Source organism: Mustela putorius, unplaced genomic scaffold, assembly GCF_011764305.1.
Source record: "Mustela putorius furo isolate JIRA1106 unplaced genomic scaffold, ASM1176430v1.1 tig00003976_pilon_pilon_pilon, whole genome shotgun sequence".
Classification (NCBI taxonomy): Eukaryota; Metazoa; Chordata; class Mammalia; order Carnivora; family Mustelidae; genus Mustela; species Mustela putorius.
In genome coordinates, this window is record NW_025422118.1 from 3,740,299 (window position 1) to 3,766,519 (window position 26,221).

Genomic DNA, 26,221 nt, shown 5'->3' on the forward strand with positions numbered 1-26,221 from the left:
AGTTATTGGAAAGGTGTGGACTGTGGGTGTCTTCTGAGAAGGGAGCAGAAGCATGGCCCTGGGCATCGGAGGGTGGGCAGCAGCAGTGAACAATGGAATGCTTATAGCTTGGGATGTATAAGCTTCTCTGGTTCAAGAGAGGCAATGTTGCTTATTTTTTCCTAGAAGATCACAGCAGGTAGAAGAATCAACAGACACAAGCCTACTTATTTTCACTCTCAGGATTTATTTTTGTTTGTGAAATTGAAAGTTTTAAACCATAACAAAAGGAGAGAATAGCAGATATTTTTTCACGCTCGGAGCAAAGCTGTTAACAGTGAACGTCTTGATAACATTCTTTCTCCAACCTTTGGCTTTTTGACATCATTTAGTCACTGTTGTGAAATAAGTATAGAAAAAAAGAAATACTAAATTTTAGTTGTTAATAAAAGCTATCTAATTTTCTGATGCAACTATAGGTGTAGCAAGTAATTAACATATAGAGCACCGCTTTTAATGCCACAGTCTATGCTTGTGCTCCATGAAATTCTTAAACTCAGCTTTCTTTTTCCTGAATTATCTGTGATAGCCCCAGTAAAGGGAAATACAATAAAGCAGTAGTCACATGCATTTCATTTACACAGTTTCAACAATTCACATGGATAAAATGATATCATGAGCAAAGAAACAGAGGAAAAGAAGAATAAAAATATGTGAAGAAATAAATAATATTAGTCTATTTTTATCTTCAGAGGAAGAGTACTTCCAGAAGTCCTCTGTGCATTTCCAACAGGTGTCTCACATACATACACATGTTCAAAACCAACCCATTGTTCACCCCCTCCACATTATCACTCCAACACAAACTGGTGCTGACCTAGCTACACAATATGTCATGACTAAAAGATGTCATCTGTTGTGTCAGAAATGTTTAAGTCTTTGCAGTTCTCTTGTATTTTTACCAAAATATATCCATCCAGTCACCCCTTCAATTGAGTTTACCTCTGTTATATCTCCCCCAACCTTCCTGTTCCTTTCCTCTTACCTGATCCTGCATCCTCCTGCATTTCTGTGTATTCGTTAGTCTTACAGCTGTTTCACTAGCCTCTGGTTCTTACTGAGTCTGACTGACTTTTTCCCTACTTTATCCCAGCAATGTTTGTAAAAAGCAAACCATGTTGTGCTGAATCATTCCCTTACCACTTCAAAAATACTTTATAGGAAAAATACTTTCTCAGAGATGAGAAAACAAACTACTTGTTAAGGCATACCAGATACTTCTCTTGGCTCACCATTACCTTTGCAGAGTTTCTCTCATAATGTTCATGAATTTTAATGTAAATTTTTAAATGTATTAAGAGCACACATTTTAAAACAAGTCTGCATTTGCATTTAACTTCAATGATCTTGTTGCTTTATCAATAAACATTATTTAAGCACTCTTCCTTTTACTTTATATTCAAACTGTCAATTCATTCTATTGGTCACCTTCAAAATTTATTCCTAAGACCATCTTTGCTAACCCTGGTCAGAGGTACCACCCCTTCCCTCCTGGATCATGGCAGTAGTTTGTAGTTTCACCACTAACTGGTTTCTCTACTTCTACTCTTGTCATTATACAGACTATTTAAAAAAAAAACACACACTTTTATTTTATTCATTTTTTAACAAACCAGCCTTTTAAGGTGGAAGTCAGAGGCTTGAAACTTTAATTCTCCAGTGATTTCCCTCTTTCACTGAGAATAAGACACAGGTGGCCCTCAAGACTTCCCAGAGTCTACAGGTGTTTACTGTCTGACTTACTACCACAAGCCGCCTGCTAACTCTACTCCAACTAAACTAACATCACTTTTATTCATCAAATATTCCTGACTTATTTTTTCATTGGATCATTCACGTGCTTGAAAAGCTCCTGCCCAGATGTATGCATGCATACCTCTGCCAGCTCTACACCTGTGTCAGAAAGAGTTGATTTACAGCTGGAATGGAAAAACTCTTTCTCTCTGGGAAAGCCTGGATGCCTGGTGTCACTTTTTGCCAAGACAATGGCAGTGGGATTTGTAATAGGCTGTTTACAGCTCAAAATAAGGAAACCTGAGGCCTTGTGCATGAGGTGTCTCTGGGGAGTCTCCTGCTTGCTTGCCTTCTCTTAGCTGCACTGTATCCTTTACATTTCAATAAAAGCCTCCTGTGAGTTGACCCTGGGACATCAAGTACCTACTTTCAGACATCTGAACTGGGTAAATAGTTGCACCTCCTCCAACTCTTTGCTTACAAATCCCTTGCTGAATAGGGCTCACTCTTTCAATCATATTCAAAACCTCTACCCAGGTCCTTCCTCACCACCAATTCTCCCATTTACCCTTACTGAGAAATAAGACCATTTTACGAGTAGGGTAGTATTTGTAAATGTCTTCTCTGATAGCAGATGGGAAACAGAGATCCACTGACCTAACTCTCTATCAAAGTAAAATATGGAGGAATGGCAAATAGGTTAAACTCTTGATTTCACTAATGGCTGAATTTTTAATTTTTCCATTTACTCCCAGTGATAGGTCTAATATGTCAAAACTAGCATTTATTTATGTATATGGCTTATAAATTTGAATATATAGGTACACAAACGTATATATGTACATATACCAACAATTTATGAATATGTATGTTGAATATATACAAATGCCAACTTTATCCCATTTTACAATAAAGAATTGTCTTTCTAACCTGGAGGACAATGCATTTATCATTTTGCCTTGCACCTAATAGATCTTCAATAGATGCCAATTCCATTTTCCATCACCAGACATATATCGGGTTATATGTGTCAAATTGTGAATTCTTAAGAGTTAAACCCTGGAGTCTGGTTGTCTTAAATGAAATTCCAGCTCCAAAATTTACTAAAATTCTATACACATAATTATTTAAGTTTTTTATGTCTGTTTTCTCATTTCTGAAATAAGGATAACAATGGAGCTTTAGTGAGGAAGTTGTAGTCAATCTGTCTAATTCTACCAAATTAGAAACCTACCTGTGGAAGCAGGATGCATGATGGTTCATTAATATTTTAGGAGCACATTTAGAATCTCTTTAAAGTCATTTATTATCATAAAAATGTTGGTTAATAAATCATTGGCTAGGGGTGCCTGGGTGGCTCAGTGGGTTAAGCCTCTGTCTCAGGTCATAATCTCAGGGTCCTGGGATCGAGCCCCACATCGGGCTCTCTGCTCCGCCGTGAGCCTGTTTCTCCCTCTCTCTACCTGTCTTTCTGACTACTTGTGATCTGTCTCTCTGTCAAATAAATAAATGAAATCTTTAAAATACAACAAACCTCTGGCTAATATTAACTAACATTAACTATTTGTAAATTAATGTAAAACAAAATTATCAAAAGCTTTGTTTTAGTCTTTGCCTTAGTATGTGATATTGATAAGTAGAAATCAAGATGCTGGAACATGGAATAATAGCTTTTTTACACCAAGGTATTGTTAAAATTTTTAAAGTAGTTTATGAATTTTATCAATTTCACTAATTTGATCCCTTAAATTACCTTTAACTTGATGACGGGTTGCTGTTGATACTGCTGTCTCCTGATACAGATCTGTAAAAAAAGGAATGACATTACTTTAGGCTTAGAAAACCTTGTAATTTTTTTTCTGTCTTTTTGGACTATAGTTGACACAAAATGTGACATTAGTTTCAGGTGTACTGCTTAGTGATTTGACAAGTTTATGCATTATGCTATATTCACCACAAGTGTAGCTACCATCTGTCCAATTATAGCATTACACTGTATTCTCTATGCTGTGCCATAAAAGGCACAGCTGTGCCTCTATGCTCTAGAGGCTCTATGCTGTGCCTCGTCTTATTAATTCCATTACTAGAAGCCCACATCTTCCTCTTCCTTTCACCCATTTTAGCCAACCCTCCACCTCACTCCCCTCTGACAACCAACAATTTGTTCTCTGTATTTACAGATCTGATTCTGCTTTCTGTTTAGTCAATATTTTTTTCCATTTATGTGGAATCATGTGGTATTTGTCTTTCTCAGTCCAACTTATTTCATTTTGCATAATAAGTCTCCAGGTATTTTTTTTTAATTTTTTGAGAAACCTCCATACTGTTTTCCACAATAGCTGCACCAATTTACATTCCCACCAACAGTGCACAAGATTTTTGTTTTGTTTTCCTCTACATCCTTGCCAATACTTATCATTTCTTGTTTGGTTTTTTTTTTTTGGGGGGGGGGATTCTACCATTATGACAGGTGTAAGACATATCTCATTGTGGTTTTGAGGTCCATTTCCCTTCTGATTATTGATGCTAAACATCCTTTCATGTGTCTGTTTGCTATTTGTATGTCTTCTTTGGAAAAATGTCTATTCAGGTTGTTTGCCCATATTTAAATCAAATTATTGGTGGAGGCTTTTTTTTATTGAATTGTATGAATTCTTTATATACTTTAGTTATTAACCCCTTATCTAATATATCATTTACAAATCCCTTATCACACTCAGTAGGTTTCCTTTCTGTTTTCTTGATGGTTTATTTCACTGTGCATAAGCTTATTTTGGTGTAGTCATAATATTTTATTTTTGCTTTTATCTCTTTTGTCTGGGGAGACATACCTAGAAAAACGTTTCTACTACCAATGTCAAAGAAATTACTGCCTGTGTTCCTAGCAGGATTTTTACAGTTTCGGGTCTCACATTTAGGTCTTTCATCCATTTTGAGTTTATTTTTGTGTATGGTGTAAAGAAGTGGTTTTATTCTTTTCTTTGTGTGTAGGTGTCCAGTTTCCCCAGCACCATTTGTTGAAAAGACTATTTTCTCATTGCATATTCTTGCCTCCTTTGTCACAGATTAATTGGCCGTATAGTTTTGGGTCCATTTCTGGGTCTAATCCATTGACTGATGTGTCCATTTTTGTGCCAGGGTCATACAGTTTTGATTATATGGCTTTGCAGTTGTATCTTGAAATCTGGGATCATACCTCTAGCTTTGTTCTTCCTTTTCAGGATTGCTTTGACTCTTTGGGGTCTTTTGTGATTCTATAAAAACTAGGGTTATTTGTTCTAGTTCTGTGAAAATGCCACTTGTAGTTTGAGGGAGATTGTGTTTAATCTGTAGACAGCTTTGGGTAATATGGATATTTTTAACAATAGTAATTCTTCCAATCCATGGGCATGAAGTATCTTTCCATTTGTGTCATCTTCAGTTTCTTTCATCAGTGTCATATAGTTTTCAGAGTAAAGGTCTTTCACTTCCCTGGTTAAGTTTATTCCTAGATATTTTATTCTTTTAGTTCCAATTGTATATGGAATTATTTTCTCAATTTTTTTCTGATACTTCATTATTAGTGTATAGAACCACAACTGATTTCTGTGTGTTAATATTGTATATGTCAACATTGCTAAATTCATTTATTAGTTCAAACACTTGTTTCAGTTGCGTCTTTAGGTTTTTCTATGTAGAGTATCCTGTCATCTGCAAATAGTGACAGCTTTACTTCTTCCTTACCAACCTGGATACTTTTTATTTCTTTCTGTTATCTAATTGCTGTGCCTAGGACTTCCAGTACTATGTTGAAAAGAGTGGCAAGAACAGATGTCCTTGTCTTGTTCCTGATCTTAGAGGAAAAGTTTTCAAAGTTTCATCATTGAATATAATGTTAGCTGTGGATTTTTCATATATGGTTTTTTTTATGCTAAGGTATGTTCCTTGTAAGTCCATTTTCTTGCAAGTTTATTTTGATGGAAGTTTTGTATCATTATGTTATCTTTATTTGTACGAGTGAGAAAAGGAACATTTTCCTGTAGGATATAAAAGCACTTATTTATCCTTACTTCCACATTCTTTTTTCCAGGGTCAATAATATCCACTGACTGAGCAAAAATGGGACTTGTATGGTGTTATGGTTAAAAAAAAAAAGCTGTATGTAAGTGAAGTTGGATGAAGAAAGACGACTAGCATATCATCTCACTTATGTATGGGATCTAAATTTTTTTAAAGATTATATTTATTCATTTGACAGAGAGGGAGAGTACAAGCAGGGGGAGCAGCAGGCAGAGGGAAAAGCAGGGATCCTGCCAAGCAGGGGGCCCAATGTGGGGCTCAATCCCAAGACCCTGGGATCATGCAGAGCCAAAGGCTGACCCTCAACTGACTGAACCACCCAAGCATCCCTCTAAATTTTTTTAAAACAAAAAATAAGCTCATAAATACAAAGAATAGGTTGATGGTTACCAGAGGTCGGGGTATGGGGTGAGTGAAATGAATGAAGGAGGTCAAAAGTACAAACTTCTGGTTATAAAACAATTAAGTAATGCGTATATAATGTATAGCATGGTGATTATAATTAACAATAAACTATGGCATGTTTGAAACTTGCTAAGACAATAGATCTTAAAAGTCCTCATCACAAGAAAATAAAATTTTGTAACTAGGTATGAAGACAGATGTTAACTAGACTTTTTGTGGTCCCCATTTCAAGTAGCTTTAGAAACATATGAAACATATGAGCAATATTAAGTGTAAATTGGGCATTGTCCTATCTGTATCCACCCTTTGCTATCATATATAAATATTTTTTTACATTTTTCTCAACTTCTACGTATCTATTCACAAAAGTTACTTCCTTATCTCTATTAATCTCCTTGATACAACTGAATGTCAATGCAAAAAAAAAAAAAATGAGGTTGCTTAGGTGGTAGACAGAGTCTACTAAAGCAACAGTAGTCAATATGGCTTTTAGTTTGAAAGGCACTGTGATTTTACTGAGTAACTTCAGTTATTTCTGAACCTATAAGAAAAAGAAAAATAACTTCCCCATGAAATCTGAAAAAAGATCTGGTATATGCCAAGGCTCAATATTTCTAAACATTAATCCAATTCATCCAAGATCCAAACTCAGCACTTTAAAATCCTACTTGCAATATTCTAAATATTAATTCTTCCTCAATTGGATTTTAATATTAATTTTAAAAATAATAAATTTACTTACTCTTCACTTACTGTTCCCTCTCTGTTCCAAAATCTTATTTTATTCCATTTAAAAGTGATGATGGCAGTTAAAATAAGGATGGGTAGAAAAATGTAGAAACTGATCAAGAGGCCATTTTTTTGAGGAGCAGCATATTGTTTTCTAAGTAAGCTTTTACTTTCCTCTGAAAACATGAAAGTACATTTTAACTTATCAAAAATTATATGCAAAGCTTAGTAGTAAGTTGAAATATAAAAACTTGTGATTCAAATAATATGGTGATAAAATAAATTTATGTTTTAAGATATTTTCAAAAAATAAAATTTTTTAAAAATGTAAAAAAATTAAAAATGTTTTCCAATATTCTGTGACTATGCCCCCAAAGAGCATTATATATTTGTCAATTCAATATATAATTAATATAAATTTATATTTAATCATTATATGTACATTTAATCTTTAAGTGTTATATTCTATTTTTTATTATATTCCCTTTTATAAACTTCTACTTAAAATATATTAATCTGATATTATTCTTTAATAAATTTTTCATTTAAAAAATAGAGTAAGTATAAAAGAGGGACCTAGAGTGGGAGGAAGATGACAGAGGAGTAGGGGACCCTAGTTTCATCTGGTCCCTGGAATCCAGCTAGTTAGCTTTCAAATCATTCTGAACACCTGTGAAATCAGCTGGAGATTCTAAGAAAAGAATTGTTGCAATTCTACAAATAGAAAAAGGGACCACTTTCTGCAATGTAGGAGGTCCAGAGAAGCGAACCCCAGGCAATATATTGGAAGATAAACTGTGGGGGGTGGGGGTAAGCCTCCATCAGCTGGCTGTTGGAAAGTGATATAGCAGCAGAGTGCAAAATCGGAACTTTTAGAAGTCTGCACCAGTGAGGGACATCCTGCCTGAAAGGGGCTCAGGTAGCAAAGCAGGGCACAATCTTAGGTGGGACAGTATGGTCTCAGGGTCTCTGGGTTCACAGAGAGAATGAGGGTGTCTGAGTGCAGCAGAGTTCCCTGCATCAAAGCTGGAAGCTGGCTGCAATCAGCAAGCCCATGAGTGGGCTTTCACCTCAGTGTTGCCATTAACCTTGAACTACAGAACGATAAGGCAACTGCTCTCTAAGCAGGGACCCAGCAAGTAGCAGAACCATGGAGAGACCCTTTCTGTGCCACAGGAATCTGGAGACTCAGGTGGCATAGATCCTTTAAGCAAAGAGATACCAAAAGTAATATAGAACAGAAAGAAAGAGAGTCAATATACAGAAACGGAAACTTTACATGTAATACAATGGCACCAAATTCATATCTTTCAACTTTACTCTGAATGTAAATGGGCTAAATGCTCCAATCAAAAGACACAGGGAATCAGATTGGATAAAAATAGCAAGACCCATCAATATACTGTCTATTAGAGATTCATTTTAGACCCAAAGACACCTCCAGACTGAAAGTGAGAGTTGGAGAATCATTTATCACACTAATGGACATCAAAAGAAAGCTTATATCTTTATATCAGGCAAATTAGACTTTAAAACAAAGATTGAAACAAGAGATGAAGAGGGACACTATATCATACATAAAGAGTTTATCCAACAGGAAGATCTAACAATTGTAAATATTTATACTCTTAAATTAGGAGCAGCCAATTATTTAAACCAATTAATAATAAGATTAAAGAAACACATTGATAATAATACAATAATAGTAGAGGACTTTAACACACCAGTCTCAGCAAAGCACAGACCATCTAAGCAGAGATTAACAAATGCAGGGACACTTGAATTACATAATGGACTAGATGGACTTCACATATATATATATTCAGCACATTCCATCCTAAAGCTACAGAATATGCATTCTTCTCAAGTGCACATGGAACTTTTTCAAGAATAGGTCACAAACTGTGTCACAAATCAGGTCTCGAGTGGCACCAAAGATTAGGATTATTCCCTGAAATTTTTCAGAGTACAATTTTTTGAAACTTGAACTCAATCACAAGAGGAGATTTGGAAAGAGCTCAACTAAGTGGGGACTAAAGAGCATCTTACTAAAGAATCAATGGATCAACCAGGAAATTAAAGAATTAAAAATCACATCAAAACAAATGAAAATGAAAACAACATAGTCCAGCAACTTTGGGATGCAACAAAGGTAGTCCCAAGAGGGAAGTATATAGCAATACAGGTCTACCTCAGGAAGTAAGAAAAGTCTCAGATATACAACCTATCCTTACACCTAAATGAGCCAGGTAAGAACAACAAATGAAACCTAAAGTCAGAAGTAAAAAGAAAATAATGAATATTGGAACAAAAATAATTTATAGAGAAACAAACAAAAAAAGTAGAACAGATTGATGAAAATTAAGAGTTGCTTCTTTGAAATAATTAATAAAATTGATAAACCTCTCACCAGACACATCAAAAAGAAAAGAGAAAGGACTCAAATAAATAAATCACAAATGAGAGAAGAGAGATCATAAAGACCACCACAGAAATGTAAAAAATTATAAGAGAATATTATAAATAGCTATATGCCAAGAAATGGCAATTTGGAAAAAATAATGGAAAAATTTCTAAAAACATACAAACTGCTAAAACTAAAACTAGAAAAAACAGAAAATTTGAACACACCCTTAGCAAGCAAAAAAACGGAATCTGTAATCAAAAATCTTCCAACAAACAAAAGTTCAAGGCCAAATGGCTTCCAGGGGAATTCTACCAGATATTTAAAGAAGAATTAATACCTATACTTCTCAAACTGTTCCAGAAAATAGAAAGGGAAGAAAAGTTTTCAAATTTACTCTATAAGGCCAATACCACCTTGATTTCAAAACCAAAGACTCCACTAAAAGGGAACATTACAGGCCAATATCCCTGATGAACATAGAGGCAAAAATTCTCAAGAAGGTACCAGCAAATCGAATTCAACAAGACATTAAATGAATTTTTCACCACAATAAAGTGGGATTTATTTCTGAGCTACAGGGGTGGTTCATTATTTGCAAATCAATGAACATGAGATACTACATTTATAATAGAAAGGATAAGAACCATATGATCCTCTCAATAGATTCAGAAAAGCATTTGACAAAGTACAGCATACATTCTTGATAAAAACCCTCAACAAAATGGACAAAGATGGAATATATCTCAACATCATAAAGGCCAAAGACTACAGATATACAGCTAATATTATTCTCAATGGAACAAGACAATTATGTCCACTCTTAGCATTTTTATTTAATATAGTACTAGAAGTCTTAGACTCTGAAATCACAGAACAAAAAGAAATAAAAGGCATCCAAATCACCCAGGAATAAGTAATACTTTCACTATTTACAGACAACATGATACTCTATGAAGAAAACCCAAAGATTCCACCCTAAAGTTCCTGGAACTGATACAGGAATTCAGCAAAATTGCAGTATATAAAATCAACATACAGAAATCTATTGCATTCATATAAAAATAATGAAGAATCAGATAGAGATCAAGGAACTGACCCATTTACAATTACATCAAAAACAATAAGATACCTAGCAATAAACCTAAACAAAAATGTGAAAGACCTGTATACTCTGAAAACTATAGAACATTAATGAAAGAAATTGAAAAGGATACAAATGGAAAACCATTCCAGGCTCATGAATTAGAATAACAAGTATTGTTAAAATCTCTATACTACCCAAAGCAATCTACACATTCAATGCAATCCCTATCAAAATACCAACAGGATTTTTCACAGAGCTAGAACAACCAACCATAAAATTTGTATGGAGCCATAAAATCCCCCAAACAACCAAAGCAATCTTAGAAAAGAAAAGCAACCCTGGAGGTATCACGATTCCAGACTTCAGGCTACATTACAAAGCTGTACAAAGAAAGAAAGTATGGTACTGGCACAAAAACAGACACATACATACATCAGTGGAAAAGAATAGAGAACCCAGAAATGAACCCACAACTCTATGGTCAACTAATCTTCAACAGTGCAGGAAAGGCTATCCAATGGAAAAAAGACAGTCTCTTCAACAAATGGTGTTGGGAGTACTGGACAGCAACATGCAGAGGAATGATAATGGACCACTTTCAGATAACATACACAAAAACAAATTCAAAATAGATAAAGAGCTAAAATGAGACTAAGGATACAATTGAAGTATACCTTTGAACTGCTGAAAGTAAAATTCTCAATGCAGAATTCTACTTCCAGTTAAAATACACTTCACAATTTGAGACATTTTTATAAAACATTTTAAAGACAAAAGCTGAGAATAATTGGTCACCACAAGGTAGGTAGGTAAGTAGATACAGATATAGATATATGTAAAGGAAGTTTGTCAGTGAGAAAGAAAATGACACACATGGAAATTTGAATGTGCTGGAAGAACTGAAAAGCCCTTGAAAACAGTAAATTGATAGGTAAATGGAAATATTTATATTAAAAAATCTTTAACTTTCCATTGGCTGTTTAAAGCAAATATAATGGTGTATTATCAGGTTTATATAAATATGTATGCATAACTACGGAAACAAAAATGATGGAAAGACATTAATGGAATTATATTCTTATGAGATTTTTACATTATAATATTTAGAAAAAATGAATACACTATGAAGAAAATGAGCAATATTCGTGAATGTTCACCAAACAGTGTTTCATACCATCTACTATCCATATGCTATGAGTGTAGATTTTGTTACTTTTACCTTTAAATAATATGGTCATTTGAAAGATGTGACTAGCATGTTAAAATTGTTAACATCCTTGAATATACAGAGTATATAATAAAATGTTCCCCTATTCTGTAATTTAATCATACTTATCTAAAAAACTCTGCTGTATAAACAGAAATGTTTGGGGAACCATGGTTAAAATTAAAGGGAGGCCTATTAGCATATTCACTTCTTGATTGGAACTAAAAGCATATGCAAAGTTTTGATTGACAGTATGATCTGGACCTGTACCGTTTAATATAGTTGTCACTGGCCACAAATAGCTACTTGAACTTAAAGTAAACAGAGTAAAATAAAAAGGAAATTTTAACCCTTTATGTTGCACTATCGACCTGTCAGGTGCTCGATAGCCACATAGTCAGTGGAGACCATTTCTATAAGTACAGAAAGCTCTACTGAAGCACACTGATCTCGATACTAACTATTGGCAAGCCAAAACCCATCATCATAACTTCCTCCTGGTGATGTTGGTGCTGGTTCACAATGTGGAGGAGAATACCCAACATCACAGTGACAATGGAGCTTATCATTGCAAACCTAAAACAAAAACCAAACAAAAAATTAGAACATTTTAGGTATAATGCAAAAATTAAATGCCTTATTTGTGACTGTTAGTCAATATATGTTATTAAAATATGATTGCTTCATACATTAGTTTTTTATTTTAATGTGGAAAATAATTTTTACAATAAAATGTAATATAATAAATGTCTTTGCAGTATCTTTTCAATGTCATAGATACTTCTTATTTGTCTTTTGTCTTTTTAAATAACAATAGATAACACACTGATACAATGAAAATACCTTATTCTAAAAAGGCACAGAAATTATGAAGCTCAAAATTTTGAAACTAAGAGAGTTGACTTATATTATGAATCGTGCTAGATTTTTTCTTAAAATGTCTGTGATAAGAGCCAACTTTTACAAAAAATGGGGGGAAAATTGTAAAGGAAAAAGCTTGCTTATCCAGACATAGATACCAAAATGTATTTTGCTAGAAATAGGAAGGCTAGAAAACACCTATAAATCTGATCTGGTGGATGAATCAAAAGGGTCAGAAGCAGAAAAGAGGATCTAGAAGTAGATTCATGCAGAAATTAAACAAGAAAGGAAAGAAACAGAAAAGAAACTGCTAATGATAGGACATGTTAGCGATTTGGGAGAGAATTTTGATACAAAAACATGCAGGAAGGTCAGTTTTGTCCTGGATTATTATATAAAATCTGAAACATCAATATGGCAGCAGACACTAGCCACAAAGTTAAGGCCAAATGCACTCTTGGAAAAATTTACAAAATTTCTATACCCTAGCAGCTAATTTCTCAATGGATGGACAAATAGAAATGTAAATGACAATAAATTAAATAACTTCATTAATTAATTAGTTAATTAACTAACTAAATGCAAATTAACAATATATTTAGCTGTGAGAAGAGATTTTAAAAACTAAGAAGCTAGTCTGGCTAGAATTTGAGAAAATGCACATTTTCGTTCATGATAGGTGAGAGCAAATCTGGTATATTTCTAAAAAAACACAATATGTATGAAAATTTAAACGCTGCATAAATTTGACCCATCAGATTTCATTGCTAACAATTTAAGAAATCAGGTAATTGTCCAAAGGTGAATGTAGAACAATGTCCATTATACCATTATTTACATTAGCTAAGTAAAAATTTGACATAATCTATAAGTCCATTGGCAAATGAGTTTTCAAATATAGTATAGAAGAGACATACACAGAAATAAATTGAAGATATTAAAGGACAAAAGAGATCTGAATGAACAAGAAATTCTTCTCTCATAAAAACATTAGATTATAAGTCATATGTGTAATATAAGTATATTAAGTGCATGTGTTTAAACATATCAGTACACATACATTCAATTAGAAGCAAAATTTATATAAGCATTCATAAACATATGTTTATACCCATTTCCAAAATTTCATACTGGAATATGTTTCATACTGCACTTTTGTACAAAGTTCAAAGTTTATCAGTTCATGAGACCAATAATAATCTAAACACATAAATCTTATGTATATATATACATAATAGAATCACTTTCCTTATTTAACAGTAATTTTCTAAAAGAAATTTTCACATCAAATAATTCTGAACCTTATTATTGTCCTGGAAAAAGTTACTGACATGTATTTTAAATACTATATGTAAAAATAGAGGAAATAATACATACTCCATGTCCACTGCAATTTACTTCTGACCGACAATTTGGTCTATTTGGGTAGTTACTGGTTTCTTGGCAGCTTCCACGAAAGCAATACTAAAATGTTACAACAACCAACAACAAATATTTTACATGTAAACTCAAGAGTTGAGCAATTGTACTTGGTATAAAAGTAGATTTTATACCAGTAGATTGCACAAGATAGATACACATACACACACACACCCACACACACACACACATCAGATGAGTCAATTTCATGACATTTATTCCTTTTAATAAAAACAAGTTGGGAGTCTAAATGGCAAGTTATTACACTACTACATATAAAATTCTGAGAATGAGATACTATTTTTTCCTTATGAGAGAGCACAGCTGTGAGTTTATTGATACTAACTGGCATAAGAACAAATATAGATAACTTACACTGATCATTTGTAATGGGCTAGGATGTGTCTTTCTATTTTCTATGCAATTTTATAATATATACTCAGATTGACTTTGTGAGGAAAGATGTTTTTATTCTCATTTTGTATTTGCTAAAAATAAATGTACTCTTTTAAGGTCATGCATGAGTTACTGACAGACCCAACATTCAGTGCAAGAACTACTTTAGTCACAGAGCCACATATTTATTGACCAATGCTAAGTATCTGTCATTTTTATGTTTATTTCCAACATTAATGACAATATATTTTATCTTTCACATTAGCAAAGGGACCTTAGTACAAATTATTTAATATCTTCATGCTTCAGTTTGTCCATCTTTGAATTTGGAATAGCAATTGATATCCAAAATTTTTTAAACTATAGGTTATTAAAAAATGTAGGTATAAGGATGAAGCTATTTGTTAGACATAAAGGAATAAAAGTAATGTTTGGCACATAGTAAATGCTCACTAATACAAGATACTGTTTTATTGTTCATTTACCTCATTTTCATGTAGATTTTAAGTGCTTATTCCTATATCCAAATTTTATTTTAATCTGAATATCTTTGGGGTATTTTCTAAGATTATCTGCTGACTTTTCTCAGGTTATCTGATAGAATATACACTATATGATGAATAGTCTTAAAAATCATTATTTCCTATCATCATAACCAATTATCATCATAAAGGAAAGGATATCAGCTTGTTCATTAACTGAAAGTGCTCTGATGAAGCCAGCAAGAATAACAAAATGTTGGACAAACCAACATCACCTATCCACTAAACCATCTTCATTCTAGTTCTCTTTAAAACATTGTCATGAGGCAAAAATAGATGAGTCATATTTCACTGGGTTGTCTTTAGGGGAAAAATAATCCAGGAAAAGTTAAGACCTATGCTTTGGATACAATTTTCAAGTAAACAGATCAGTGTGTAGCTCGCTCCTTTTGTAATGACAGCAAAAGCAAGAGACATTATAAAAGTACTTAGCCCTGGGCAATGGTTGGGATGATTTTTTTTTAATATAAACTAATCTACAAGACTTCCGTCTTTGAATAAGAGTCACAGATAATGTTTCAGAGGCAGTTACATCATGTATCAAAGGAAAATATATATATATATGTAAATGCATATTTCTTGAAAGAGAAATGCCTGGATTCTGTAAGCATATTTTCTTACAGTCCCAGGTGTGAGTAAGAAAAAGGCAGTTAATTTTACTTATCTATTCAATGATTAACTTATCTAATTTTGGACAATTAAATATGTCCTAAACATACCCATCTTCAGGTTAAAAATGAATGTGCTGAGAGGTGTTATCTTCTCTACCCTACCTGAGCTAGAAATTACTTCAATAAACTCTTCTGTGCTAAGTCTTATAAATAAAAAAGAAATCAAAAGAGCTTTCTGTCACATCCAGTATTAAGCAAACTTGCATTACTGGAATAATGCCTATATCCATGCAGTATAAATATATGTGTTTCATTTAAAATTTTATTACGATTCACAAGAGACATACGTTTCCTCGTGTTATAAATAAGATATAAGGTCTCCCCTCCTTCCTCTTTTCTGTTCTTTTATGTTAAGATAATTTTTGTAAAGGACCACATTAATAATAATAAGGTAAAGAAGTCTTTCCTTTCCAACCACTCTGAAATCAACTGAACAATGTGAAGTAACAAATGAAAATGAAGTATATCTTTGATGAATTTTTTAAATAACCACAGAATAATTTCAATTCAAATTCACAGACATGGCACTCACAATTACTCCCCTTTTCCTAATTACTGTGAGTAAAGGAGAATCAGAACAAGGCAATTAGAAGATGAGAGATTTAAGAACTTCCTGGGATTTCAAAATAAAATGAAGGCCACCAATGGGTAAAATGAAGTGAGGAAGCAACCACATCACATACAATGGTCAAGGAGAGAGCTTTGGTTGACCAGCCTATAATGCTTGGAGTATCTGCAGCCTCAGAGTAATAAAGAAAAGCAAAGGAAAAAGAGTCAAAAATGCAGTTTGGACAGGAGGGCCAAAATGTGGAATTATCCACAGAAGTGTCCACAAAACCACAGAAGCAGTTAGCTCTCATATTCACTACTCACCTCTCCGTTCTCTCAATTACAAAATGCATTCCACAAAACAATTTTATCCCAAAGGAGAAAATTAAGGAAGGTATTTTGTTTCCTAAAGCAATTGAATTAATGATGACTATAGATTTTGGACTTTGCAAGTGGTCTGTCCTTTAGGAGAATCGCTATCCATTTAAAGTTTTGGAAGTACCACGACCTAAATGGCTGGTTCCCAAATGAGACTGTCATTTGACAAATCCTTGTCACATGGAAAAGACTGCCAGTTTTGCATTATTTTTCTTTTAATTAAAAATAATGTGGGAGTAAAACATCATGCCAACTTATAGCTCCCACTGAACCAAGTAGGAAAAGCCAGTCTCCCTCCCTCCATCTCAGTCCCTGCCTTCCCTTCTCTTTCTTTCCCTGCCCTTTTCCTCCCCTCTCTTCCCTTCCCTTCCCCTCTCACTCCTGTCTTATTTCACTCAGCATAATCTCTTCCAGTCCCGTCCATGTTGATACAAAAGTTGGGTATTCATCCTTTCTGATGGAGGCATAATATTCCATAGTGTATATGGACCATAACTTTTTTTTCTAAGGATTTTATTTATTTATTTGGCAGAGATCACAAGTAGGCAGAGAGGTAGGCAGAGAGTCAGGCAGCGAGAGGGAGCAGGAAGCAGGCTCCCTGCAGAGCAGAGAGCCTGATGCGGGGCTCAATCCCAGGACCCTGAGATCATGACCTGAGCCGAAGGCAGAGGCTTAACCCACTGAGCCACCCAGGTGTCCCTGGACCATATATTCATCCACCAAAGGGCATTTTGGTTCTTTCCACGGTTTGGTGACTGTGGCCATTGCTGCTATGAACATTGGGGTACAGATGGCCCCTATTTTCACTACATCTGTATCTTTGGGGCAAATACCCAGTAGTGCAATTGCAGGGTCATAGGGTAGCTCTATTTTTCATTTCTTAAGGAATCTTTACACTGATCTCCAAAGTGGCTGCCCCAACTTGCAATTCCACCAACAGTGTAAGAGGGTTCCCCTTTCTCCACATCCTCTCCAACACTTGTTGTTTACTGTCTTGTTAATTTTGGCCATTCTAACTGGTGTAAGGTAGTATCTCAATGGTTTTGATTTGAATCTCCCAGATGGCTAAAGATGATGAACATTTTTTCATGTGTCTGTTAGAAGTTTGTATGTCTTCTCTCCTTTGCACTTTTATATAAACCTTTAAGTCAGTTTTTCAATCTCCACCAGCAGGACATCCCACCCCTACCAAAAAAAAAAAATAAAATAAAATAAAATGAAAACCTGCTGAGAGTTTGATTCTTGATGGTATCAGATTCATCATTGAGATATAATATTTTAAGAAATGAAAATTAAGAGGAAAATGGAAGTGACTAGTAAACTTGAGATAATTTTATTCTGACATAAAAACAATGATGTAGTTGCAAAGGAACATACTAGTACTGACTACATTATAAACTAATATGTCACCCTTTAAAAAATAATTTAAACTGAAAAATATTTACTGTAAATATGATGGAGTAAATACATAAATTTACTAACTTATTTAATCACTCATTAACATAAACAAAATAGTGTTTGAGTGTGTGTGTGTGTGTGTGTGTGGTATAACACATAAAAATACCTTGGTCTTTGTCCCTGGTTTCTGGCACAGAGCATCTAAATCCCCTTGGAACTTCCCATGTGATAAGAATGTTTTCTGTTATTAGTCTGCTTCCAACCAAACCTGAGTTTATGTTTATGGGGTGACTTAGGGTGGAGCTTTTAGCCCCTGTCACAGACCTCTAAGTAGGAAAAGTGGTGTGGCTAGAAATCGAACTTGATAAAAAGTTCTGAACATTGAGATTCAAAGACTTTCATCGCGCGGCAATGCTGAGATGTGAAGAGGTGTCCTGGACACTATGACATCCTCCTTGCCCCCAACCCCCAATATACCCTTCTCAATGCATTTCTTCCATTTAGCTGTTGCTGAGTTGTATCCTTTATAAAAACTGGTAAACATAAATAAAATGTTTTCTTGAGTTCTCTGACCCAAATGAGCAAATTATCATACCCAAGGAGGGGCCCATGGTAACCTCCAATATTCATAGCCAGATGGTCAGAAATATGGGTGGTCTGGGATTTGCACCTTGTCTCTAAAATGGGGAAAATCTTATGGCACTGAATTTTTAAATTGTGGGATGTGATTTTATCTCCAAATAGTGTCAGCATTGAATTACTTGGAATTGTTGGACACCCAGCTGGTGTCAAAGAAAACACTACATAATATATATATGTATATCATAATATGTATATATATCTCAGTATATGTGTATACTATGTATATCTTAAAATATTATATCTCAATGTAAAATATTTTAATTAAAATGTGAGATAGGGCACCTGGGTGGCTCAGTGGGTTAAGCCACTGCCTTCAGCTCAGGTCATGATCTCAGGGTCCTGGGATCGAGTCCCGCATCGGGCTCTCTGCTCAGTGGGGAGCCTGCTTCCTCCTCTCTCTCTCTCTGCCTGCCTCTCTGCCTACTTGTGATCTCCCTCTGTCAAATAAATAAATAAAATCTTAAAAAAAAAAAAAATTTAAAAAAAAAAATTAAAAAAAAAATAAAATGTGAGATAATTGTGCAGTGCTATTCCTTTGGTCAACTAATTTTTTAATTGTACCAGTTTAAAAATATTTTGTTCTATTTCTCAAAATTTTTAAGAAAAAAAATAAACAAAGCTTAAACTTTGTTTTATATTATGTCTTATAGAAAGGCTAAATTTTTTACATATATATGTTATGATTTTGGAGGAAGAATTAGGCAAGTTGGTCTATGAGCAAAAAAAGTTTTAGTTTCACTACAATGAAATTAATTCTCCTTGTCAATTATAGAAAGATTAAATTCTTGTCTTTTGTTGCTTTTTTTTTGTTGTTGTTATTGGGTTGTTCTGACCTACTTTTTTGGTGTATTATCTGTTCTTTTTTGTTCTTTATTACACAAATTTTTTGAAGTTTAGATCCTAGCCTAACAAAGAGGTTTATATTCTCAAGTGTGAGAAAACAAGTTTACATATCTATAGCAAAATTTATAATAAAACAATGATAGTCCACTAGCAAGTGTTCCTTTGACTAATAGAAATTCCGAGATTTGAATCTTAAGATCATGATACAGTAACCAAAATTTATAACATTAATTATAAATAAAAATATCTTTAAGTCTCTCTCTCTCTCTTTTGCTCTCCAGGAGATATATCTATATCTCAGTAGTATTTAGATTCAGTATGTCCAGGGAGGAAGTGAGTTCAGGGTTTTTCCAGACTGACATCTTGAACCTTATCCTCTCTCTCTTTTTTTTATCTCTCTCTCATGAACAAATATTTACATACACAGACACTCAGATGCACACATATATGGAAATCGAGTAAAATTTTTATTTACCTTATCTACTCCACACATAGTACCACTGTTCATTATGGTAGTATCATGACCTGCAGTATGTGTTTCATTTCTTAAATATGCCGACAAACAGATATGGCCTCCAAGGTAAGTATATTGAACATCATAAGTTTTTGTTGGTACTATTTCTGAATGTGTCCAGTGACAAACTATCTTTCCACAAAGGATACTCCTGTCAATAGAAGGCAAAAAAAACTCATATGTCACTGTATTAAGTAATTAACAGTTCAAAACATGAAAATAATTCAAAATGCGTCTCAGATCATAACATAAAAGTTATTCAGAACATATATCATGAAGTATAACAAATAAATTTATCTGTATATACTAGGTCCATCTCTCATTGGCATTAACTTATTTTTTTTTTAAGATTTTATTTATTTATTTGACAGAGAGAGATCACAAGTAGGCAAAGAGGCAGGCAGAGAGAGAGGAGGAAGCAGGCTCCCCGCTGAGCAGAGAGCCCGATGCGGGACTCGATCCCAGGACCCTGAAATCATGACCTGAGCCAAAGGCAGCGGCTAACCCACTGTTTGAACTGTTAATTATTAAGGCGCCTGGCATTAACTTATTTTTGCGCATGCATGCACACACACACACAGACACACACACACACACACACACACACATTTGAAAAATTATAGTTATCTGAATACACACCCAAAATTACAACTTGATTTTCCACAATTTCCAAAATTATCTGCTTGAAAATTCACTTCTTGTGTACATAGATAAGTAGAAACTTTAGCGACTGAAAATATAAAGTTATAATTACTCTTTAAAAAATTAATATAGAGATATCTAGACAATAGCAATGCCCTTCAGTGTCATCTACTATAAATATTTAGTGTCCTCTCCTGGAAACAAAAGGAGAAACACTAAAAATTACCCACTTGAGAACAGGAAAATTTTGATAGGCAGAAATGACTAAGAAACCAGTCATTTGCTCTCTTATCTACAATCCTAATACTCTACACTTCTTTGCACCAATCATCTGAAACTTAATTAATACCTTTTTGTTTTGTTTTTGTTCTATACTTATTAGGTCTATTTTGCCTCTTTACATAGTTCAAAGTCACACTGATTCACAATTTTATTTTCAAATTTGAGTTTATACAAACAGTATGAAGGCAATTGGATAGATTACTGTCTTTAGAAAAACACAGTTTGAAAATGAACCCCAGAAAAAAAGATACATCTATTACATTTGCCAAATAATTTTTCACATTGCATATCTGGATCTTGGCAGACTCCTTTAAAGCAATAAGCAGTCTTATTATTGCATGGTTCTAAATCAGCAGATTTCACATCAGGTACACAAAATACAGATGATCCATTGCAATATTCTGGAAAATCACATGGATCTGTCATTTTCCTACATAAACGTCCTCTTTCGGCTATCTGTGAGACAAAGAAAAATCAGCCTTTTTTTTAAAGTAGTAAACCAAAAATGTAAAAAACAAACAAACAAACAAAAACCTTTAACAAGAGCTGTGTATTTCTGTCACTTCCATTATTATTACATTTTTCAGTACTTAAGGTCAAATTATGAACTATCAATTTACTCTTAAGTAAAATAGATTGGAAAAAACCCAAATGTCCATCAGTGGGTGAGTATATTAACATATTGTGGTATATTCGTACAGTGGAATATTTTCAGTCATATAAAGGAGCACTGATATATATATGCTACAAGGTGGATGAACCTTCAACACTATCTTAAGTGAAGAAAGCCACCACAAAAGGTCATACATTCTATGCTTCTACTTAAATGAAATGTCCAGAATAGGTTCCTCCAGACAGAACACAAATTGGTGGAGGCTAGGGACTGAGGGGGAGAGAGAAAGGAGAACAAGGGCTTCAAGGTCTCTGAGTCTCTTGATTGAGTAAGGAACATGTTTTGGAACTAGATAGAAGTGGCAGTTGCACAATACTGTGAAGGTAGTAAATGCCACTAAATTGTTCGCCTGTCAATGGCAAATGTTATGGAACGTCCTTTTCACCTTAATGTTTTTAAAGGCTCTACCAAATGTAGCAATCAGCTCCATGTGCAAAAGAAAAGGCAAGGGGCTGTGTAGAAAAGCCTTATTGCTCAATCCTGCTGATTTGGAGACAAAGGCCAAGATGAGCACTCTGGTGATGGGAAGAGTGACAAAGTTTATTGCTAAGTGGTAGAAACTCGAGGCTTGCCTCTATATTTATACTCCTTGAAGATAAGTGACCATTGGCTTTAATTACAGAGTGAAAGGAGCACATAGTATGAAAATAAACGTACATAGAACAAAGTAGGTTGATGTTAGAAGAGTTTTCATCGACAGAGAACCTGGCTAATCTGAAATCTGGCAATCAAGATCTCTAATTAATCAGCTTCTATAATTGTCATTGACTCCTGAAATTGGCACAGAAAAGACAAGACACTACAATGAAGTGCTCCCCCAAAACGAATCTTACTCAGTCTCCTTTCATGTGTGGCTACAAAGGAAAATTGAATGGACAACTTCCCAAGGGAAGTCAAAAATTCAATCTACTTCTGGGACCAGGAGTCCTTGCAAAGTTAAACTTCAGTATTAGATATTAGACATGCTACATGTTGCTAACTATTCTACATGGACTTCTTTTCTGCTATTCTCAAAATGAGATTACTATTATTGTTCGTTTATTCAAACATTGTATGTCAACCGTGTTTCGGGTGGCTTATTTGTAATTTTGTCATAAAGTTGTGTGATCATGAAGAGGTTAATTCAGGTATGACCAAGAGGAGTTCAAACTGTCCAAATAATCTGGAATTAATATTAAATAATAACTGGATGTGGCCTGGGTAGATTAAAAACAGTGCAGTGAGAGGCACAGATAAGGAGTTTGAAAAAAGCCAAAAGACATCCTCAGAATGTGGAAATCAACAGTGTATGAATCAGGTATATAAAGTTACATGTTTGAAAGTTGTGTAAAATAAACAGTTTAAAAAATACTATAAAAATAAATGCACAAGAACACAAAAAATTATGGAAGGAAATCATGTAGTATTTTGAAAGCTTACCTGACATGTTTTTCTATCACAGCATGGTCCATTGCCACATTCTGCATATCCAATCAGAGTACAATCTAAAGGATTACAACATTTTTTATGACTGCATTCCTACAAACGAATATAAGAGTTAAATAATAGGAATTTTCAATTAAATAAATAATTGTATTTATTGTCAAAATATACAAAATATTTCACCAAGTTAATTATTTGAGGAATACTTTTCTATTTTACCAAACCTCCTCAAGATACCATCTTGGGAATATATAACAATTTATGGATGTGACAGAATAGAGATGCTAAATTATAACATTTTATTATACTAAATAATGTTTTAAAGAAAAAAGTTTGTCAATATCTTTTTAATTCTAAGCCCCCATATTAAACATTAATTCCATAAATTATTAGATAGTAGAGCATAAAAATAGTAATGACTCTTCATAATATACTTTTCTTCTTTCTACATAGTAAGAGATATGTTTCACAAGACTGACAGTAATATTTAAAAATTAGTAAAGTGGATAGGCACAAATAACTGTTTATATTTACTTCAATATTATTATTTGTATTACCCATGTACTAAAAATTATATGTATCTGCACATTATGGTTTATATTTTTGTGTCTATATTTCTGTTGATGAATTTCTGTTTATTTCCTTTATTTATTTACAGTCTTTTCTTTTTCAAAAAATTTATTTTATTTTTTCAGTGTTCCAAGATTCATTGTTTATACACCACACTCAGTGCTCTGAGACACAAACTGAGGGTTTGGGAGGGGAAAAGCATGGGGAGTTAGGTGAGACTGGTGGTGGATATTAAGTAAGACACATATTTCCTTTATTTATAAGGATTATATTAATAACATTAACTCTTAGCCACTGACATATTATCACTACATTTTAAAATTTGTCATGACAATTTACTTTTTTTTTTCCTGGTAACTTCTTGATATTGTGATATCATGAAATTGCAAACTCATAAAATCTTAGAACCATAATCGTTTTTATGGTTTGTTCTTTAAGTTTATGGATAAAGCTTTACTCCACCCTAATCCCCACCAAATGTGTGAATTTATAGTATGTGTGAAAAATATTAGTGTTACATATATGTATTCATTTATTTTCATTTTACGGTGAATTGTTTTACTTGCATATAGTTCACAGAATGTTACACTAATTTCAGGTTTACAATTTTGTGCTTTGACAAGTTTATACATTATGCTAGGTAAATAAGTATAGCTACCATCAGTCCTCACACATTATTCTAAAAAATCATTGATTATATTCCTTATGCTATACCTTTTATTCCTGTAGCTTATTCATTCCATAACTGGAAATCTGTATCTTTCTCTCCCCTTCACCCATTTTGTCCAATCACTCACCATCCACCCCTCTGGGAACCATCAGTTTGTTCTCTGTATTTATAGATCTGATTTTGCTTTTTGTTTGTTTAAACATTTGACATTTTTTATTCCACTTATAAGTGTAATCATATGGCATTTGTCTTTCTCAATCTGACTGATTTCACTTAGAAAAATACCCTCTAATATAATAGACAATATATCCATGTTGTCTCAAATGGAAGAATCTCAATCTTTTCTACAGCTGCATAATATCCCACTGTGTGTGTGTGTGTGTGTGTGTGTGTGTGTGTACACTTTTCTTTTCCTTATCCATTCATGCATTGATGGACACTTAAATAGCTTCCATATATTGGCTATTGTAAATAATGTTGCAATAAATGTAGGGGAGCATGTATCTTTTTGAATTAGTCCTTTTGTTTAGATAAATAACAGTAGTGGAATTATTGGATCATATGAATTTTTATTTTCAATTTTTTGAGGAAACTCCACAGTGTACTTCACAATGGCTGCACCAATTTAAATTCCCACCAACAGTGTTCAAGTGTACCTTTTTCTCCACATCCTCACTAATACCTTGTCCCATTGAATATGTTGCCTTCTAATCTTCTTTTTCTCTTTATTTTATTTTAATTCCAGTGTAGTTAGCATACAGTGTTTTATTTCAGATTCCATACATCACACAGTACACATCATGACAGGTGCGCTCCTTAATGCCCATCACCTATTTAACTCATGCCCTACCTACCCCCCCTTTGGTAAACATGTGTTTTTTCTATATAGTTAAGAGTCTATTTCTTGGTTTACAAGGATGTGGAGAAAGGCAAAATGCAAACTGGTGCAGCCACTCTGGAAAACAGTATGGAGGTTCTTCAAAAAGTTAAAAATAGAACTAGCCTATGACCTAGCAATTATATTATGAGGTATTTACCCAAACAATACAAAAATACTAATTCCAAGGGATTCATGCACCCAATGTTCATAGCAGTGTTATCTACAATAGCCAAATTATGGAAGCAGCCCAAGTGTCCATTGATGTATGACTAGATAAAGATGTGTGGCATATATTTATGATAGAATATTGCTAAGTCATAAAAAAGTATTAATCTTGCCAATTTCAATGATATGGACAGATCTAGAGTATTATGCTAAGAGAAACAAGTCAGTCAGAGAAAGAAAAATAAAAGATTTTGCTTATTTGTGGAATTTAAGAAACAAAACAAATGAGCAAAGGGGGGAAAAAAAGAGAAAGGCAAACCAAGAAAAAGGCTTTTAACTACAGAGAATAAACTGACAGTTACCAGAAGGAAGGTGGGTAAGGTAATATGTTAAGTATGTGGTGGAGTTAAGGACTATGCTTATTTTGATGAGCACTGGCTGATGTATAGAATTGTTGAATCATTGTTTTGTACAACTGAAAATAATATTACACTATGTATTGACTGGAATTTAAATTTTTTTTTAAAGTCATTTTGTCTGATGCAGGTGTTCTACTCTGGGTTTCTTCTGCATTCCATTTGCATAGTTAGTGTTTCTCTATCCCCTCACTTTCAATCTACAAATATCTTTAGGTCTGAAATTAGTCCCTTGTAAGCAGCATGTGGATGAGTCTTTTTTAATCCACTGTGACACCCTCTGTTTCTTGGAGTGTTTAGTCCACTTATATTCAAAATAATTATTGATAGGTACATATTTATTGCCATTTTGTTAGTTGATATATGGTTGTTTTTGTAGCTTTTCTCTGATCTTTTCTTCTCTTTATTTCTTCCATGGCTTGTTGGTTTTCTTTAATGATATACTTGAATACCTTATTCTATTTTTTGCATATCTGTTCCTGTTTTTTTTTTTTTTATTTTCAGTTACTATTAGATTTATATATAACATCTTCTACATATAGCAGTCTATATTAAACTGCTGGTCACTTCATTTTGAACTCATTTTTTACTCCTCTCCCCTTTACATTTTAGATATTTGGTATA

At 33.7% G+C, this 26,221-nt stretch overlaps 1 protein-coding gene across 2 annotated transcripts in view; it reads right to left on the bottom strand.

The window, feature by feature from the left end:
* Positions 1 to 206: 206 nt before the first annotated feature.
* The window catches only part of LOC101687247 (A disintegrin and metallopeptidase domain 3), a 109,751-nt gene continuing 83,736 nt past the window's right edge, over positions 207 to 26,221 (bottom strand). For both annotated transcript variants that reach the window (XM_004758204.3, XM_013059259.2), the window contains 9 exons: positions 22,894 to 22,992; positions 21,062 to 21,257; positions 20,517 to 20,607; positions 19,839 to 20,028; positions 13,903 to 13,989; positions 12,126 to 12,240; positions 6,980 to 7,142; positions 3,527 to 3,577; positions 207 to 374 (listed from right to left, as the gene is read on the bottom strand). In XM_004758204.3, coding sequence (XP_004758261.1) covers positions 3,529 to 3,577; positions 6,980 to 7,142; positions 12,126 to 12,240; positions 13,903 to 13,989; positions 19,839 to 20,028; positions 20,517 to 20,607; positions 21,062 to 21,257; positions 22,894 to 22,992 — 990 coding nt within the window. In that variant the 3' untranslated portion in view covers positions 207 to 374; positions 3,527 to 3,528. The remainder of the gene's footprint in view (positions 375 to 3,526; positions 3,578 to 6,979; positions 7,143 to 12,125; positions 12,241 to 13,902; positions 13,990 to 19,838; positions 20,029 to 20,516; positions 20,608 to 21,061; positions 21,258 to 22,893; positions 22,993 to 26,221) is intronic.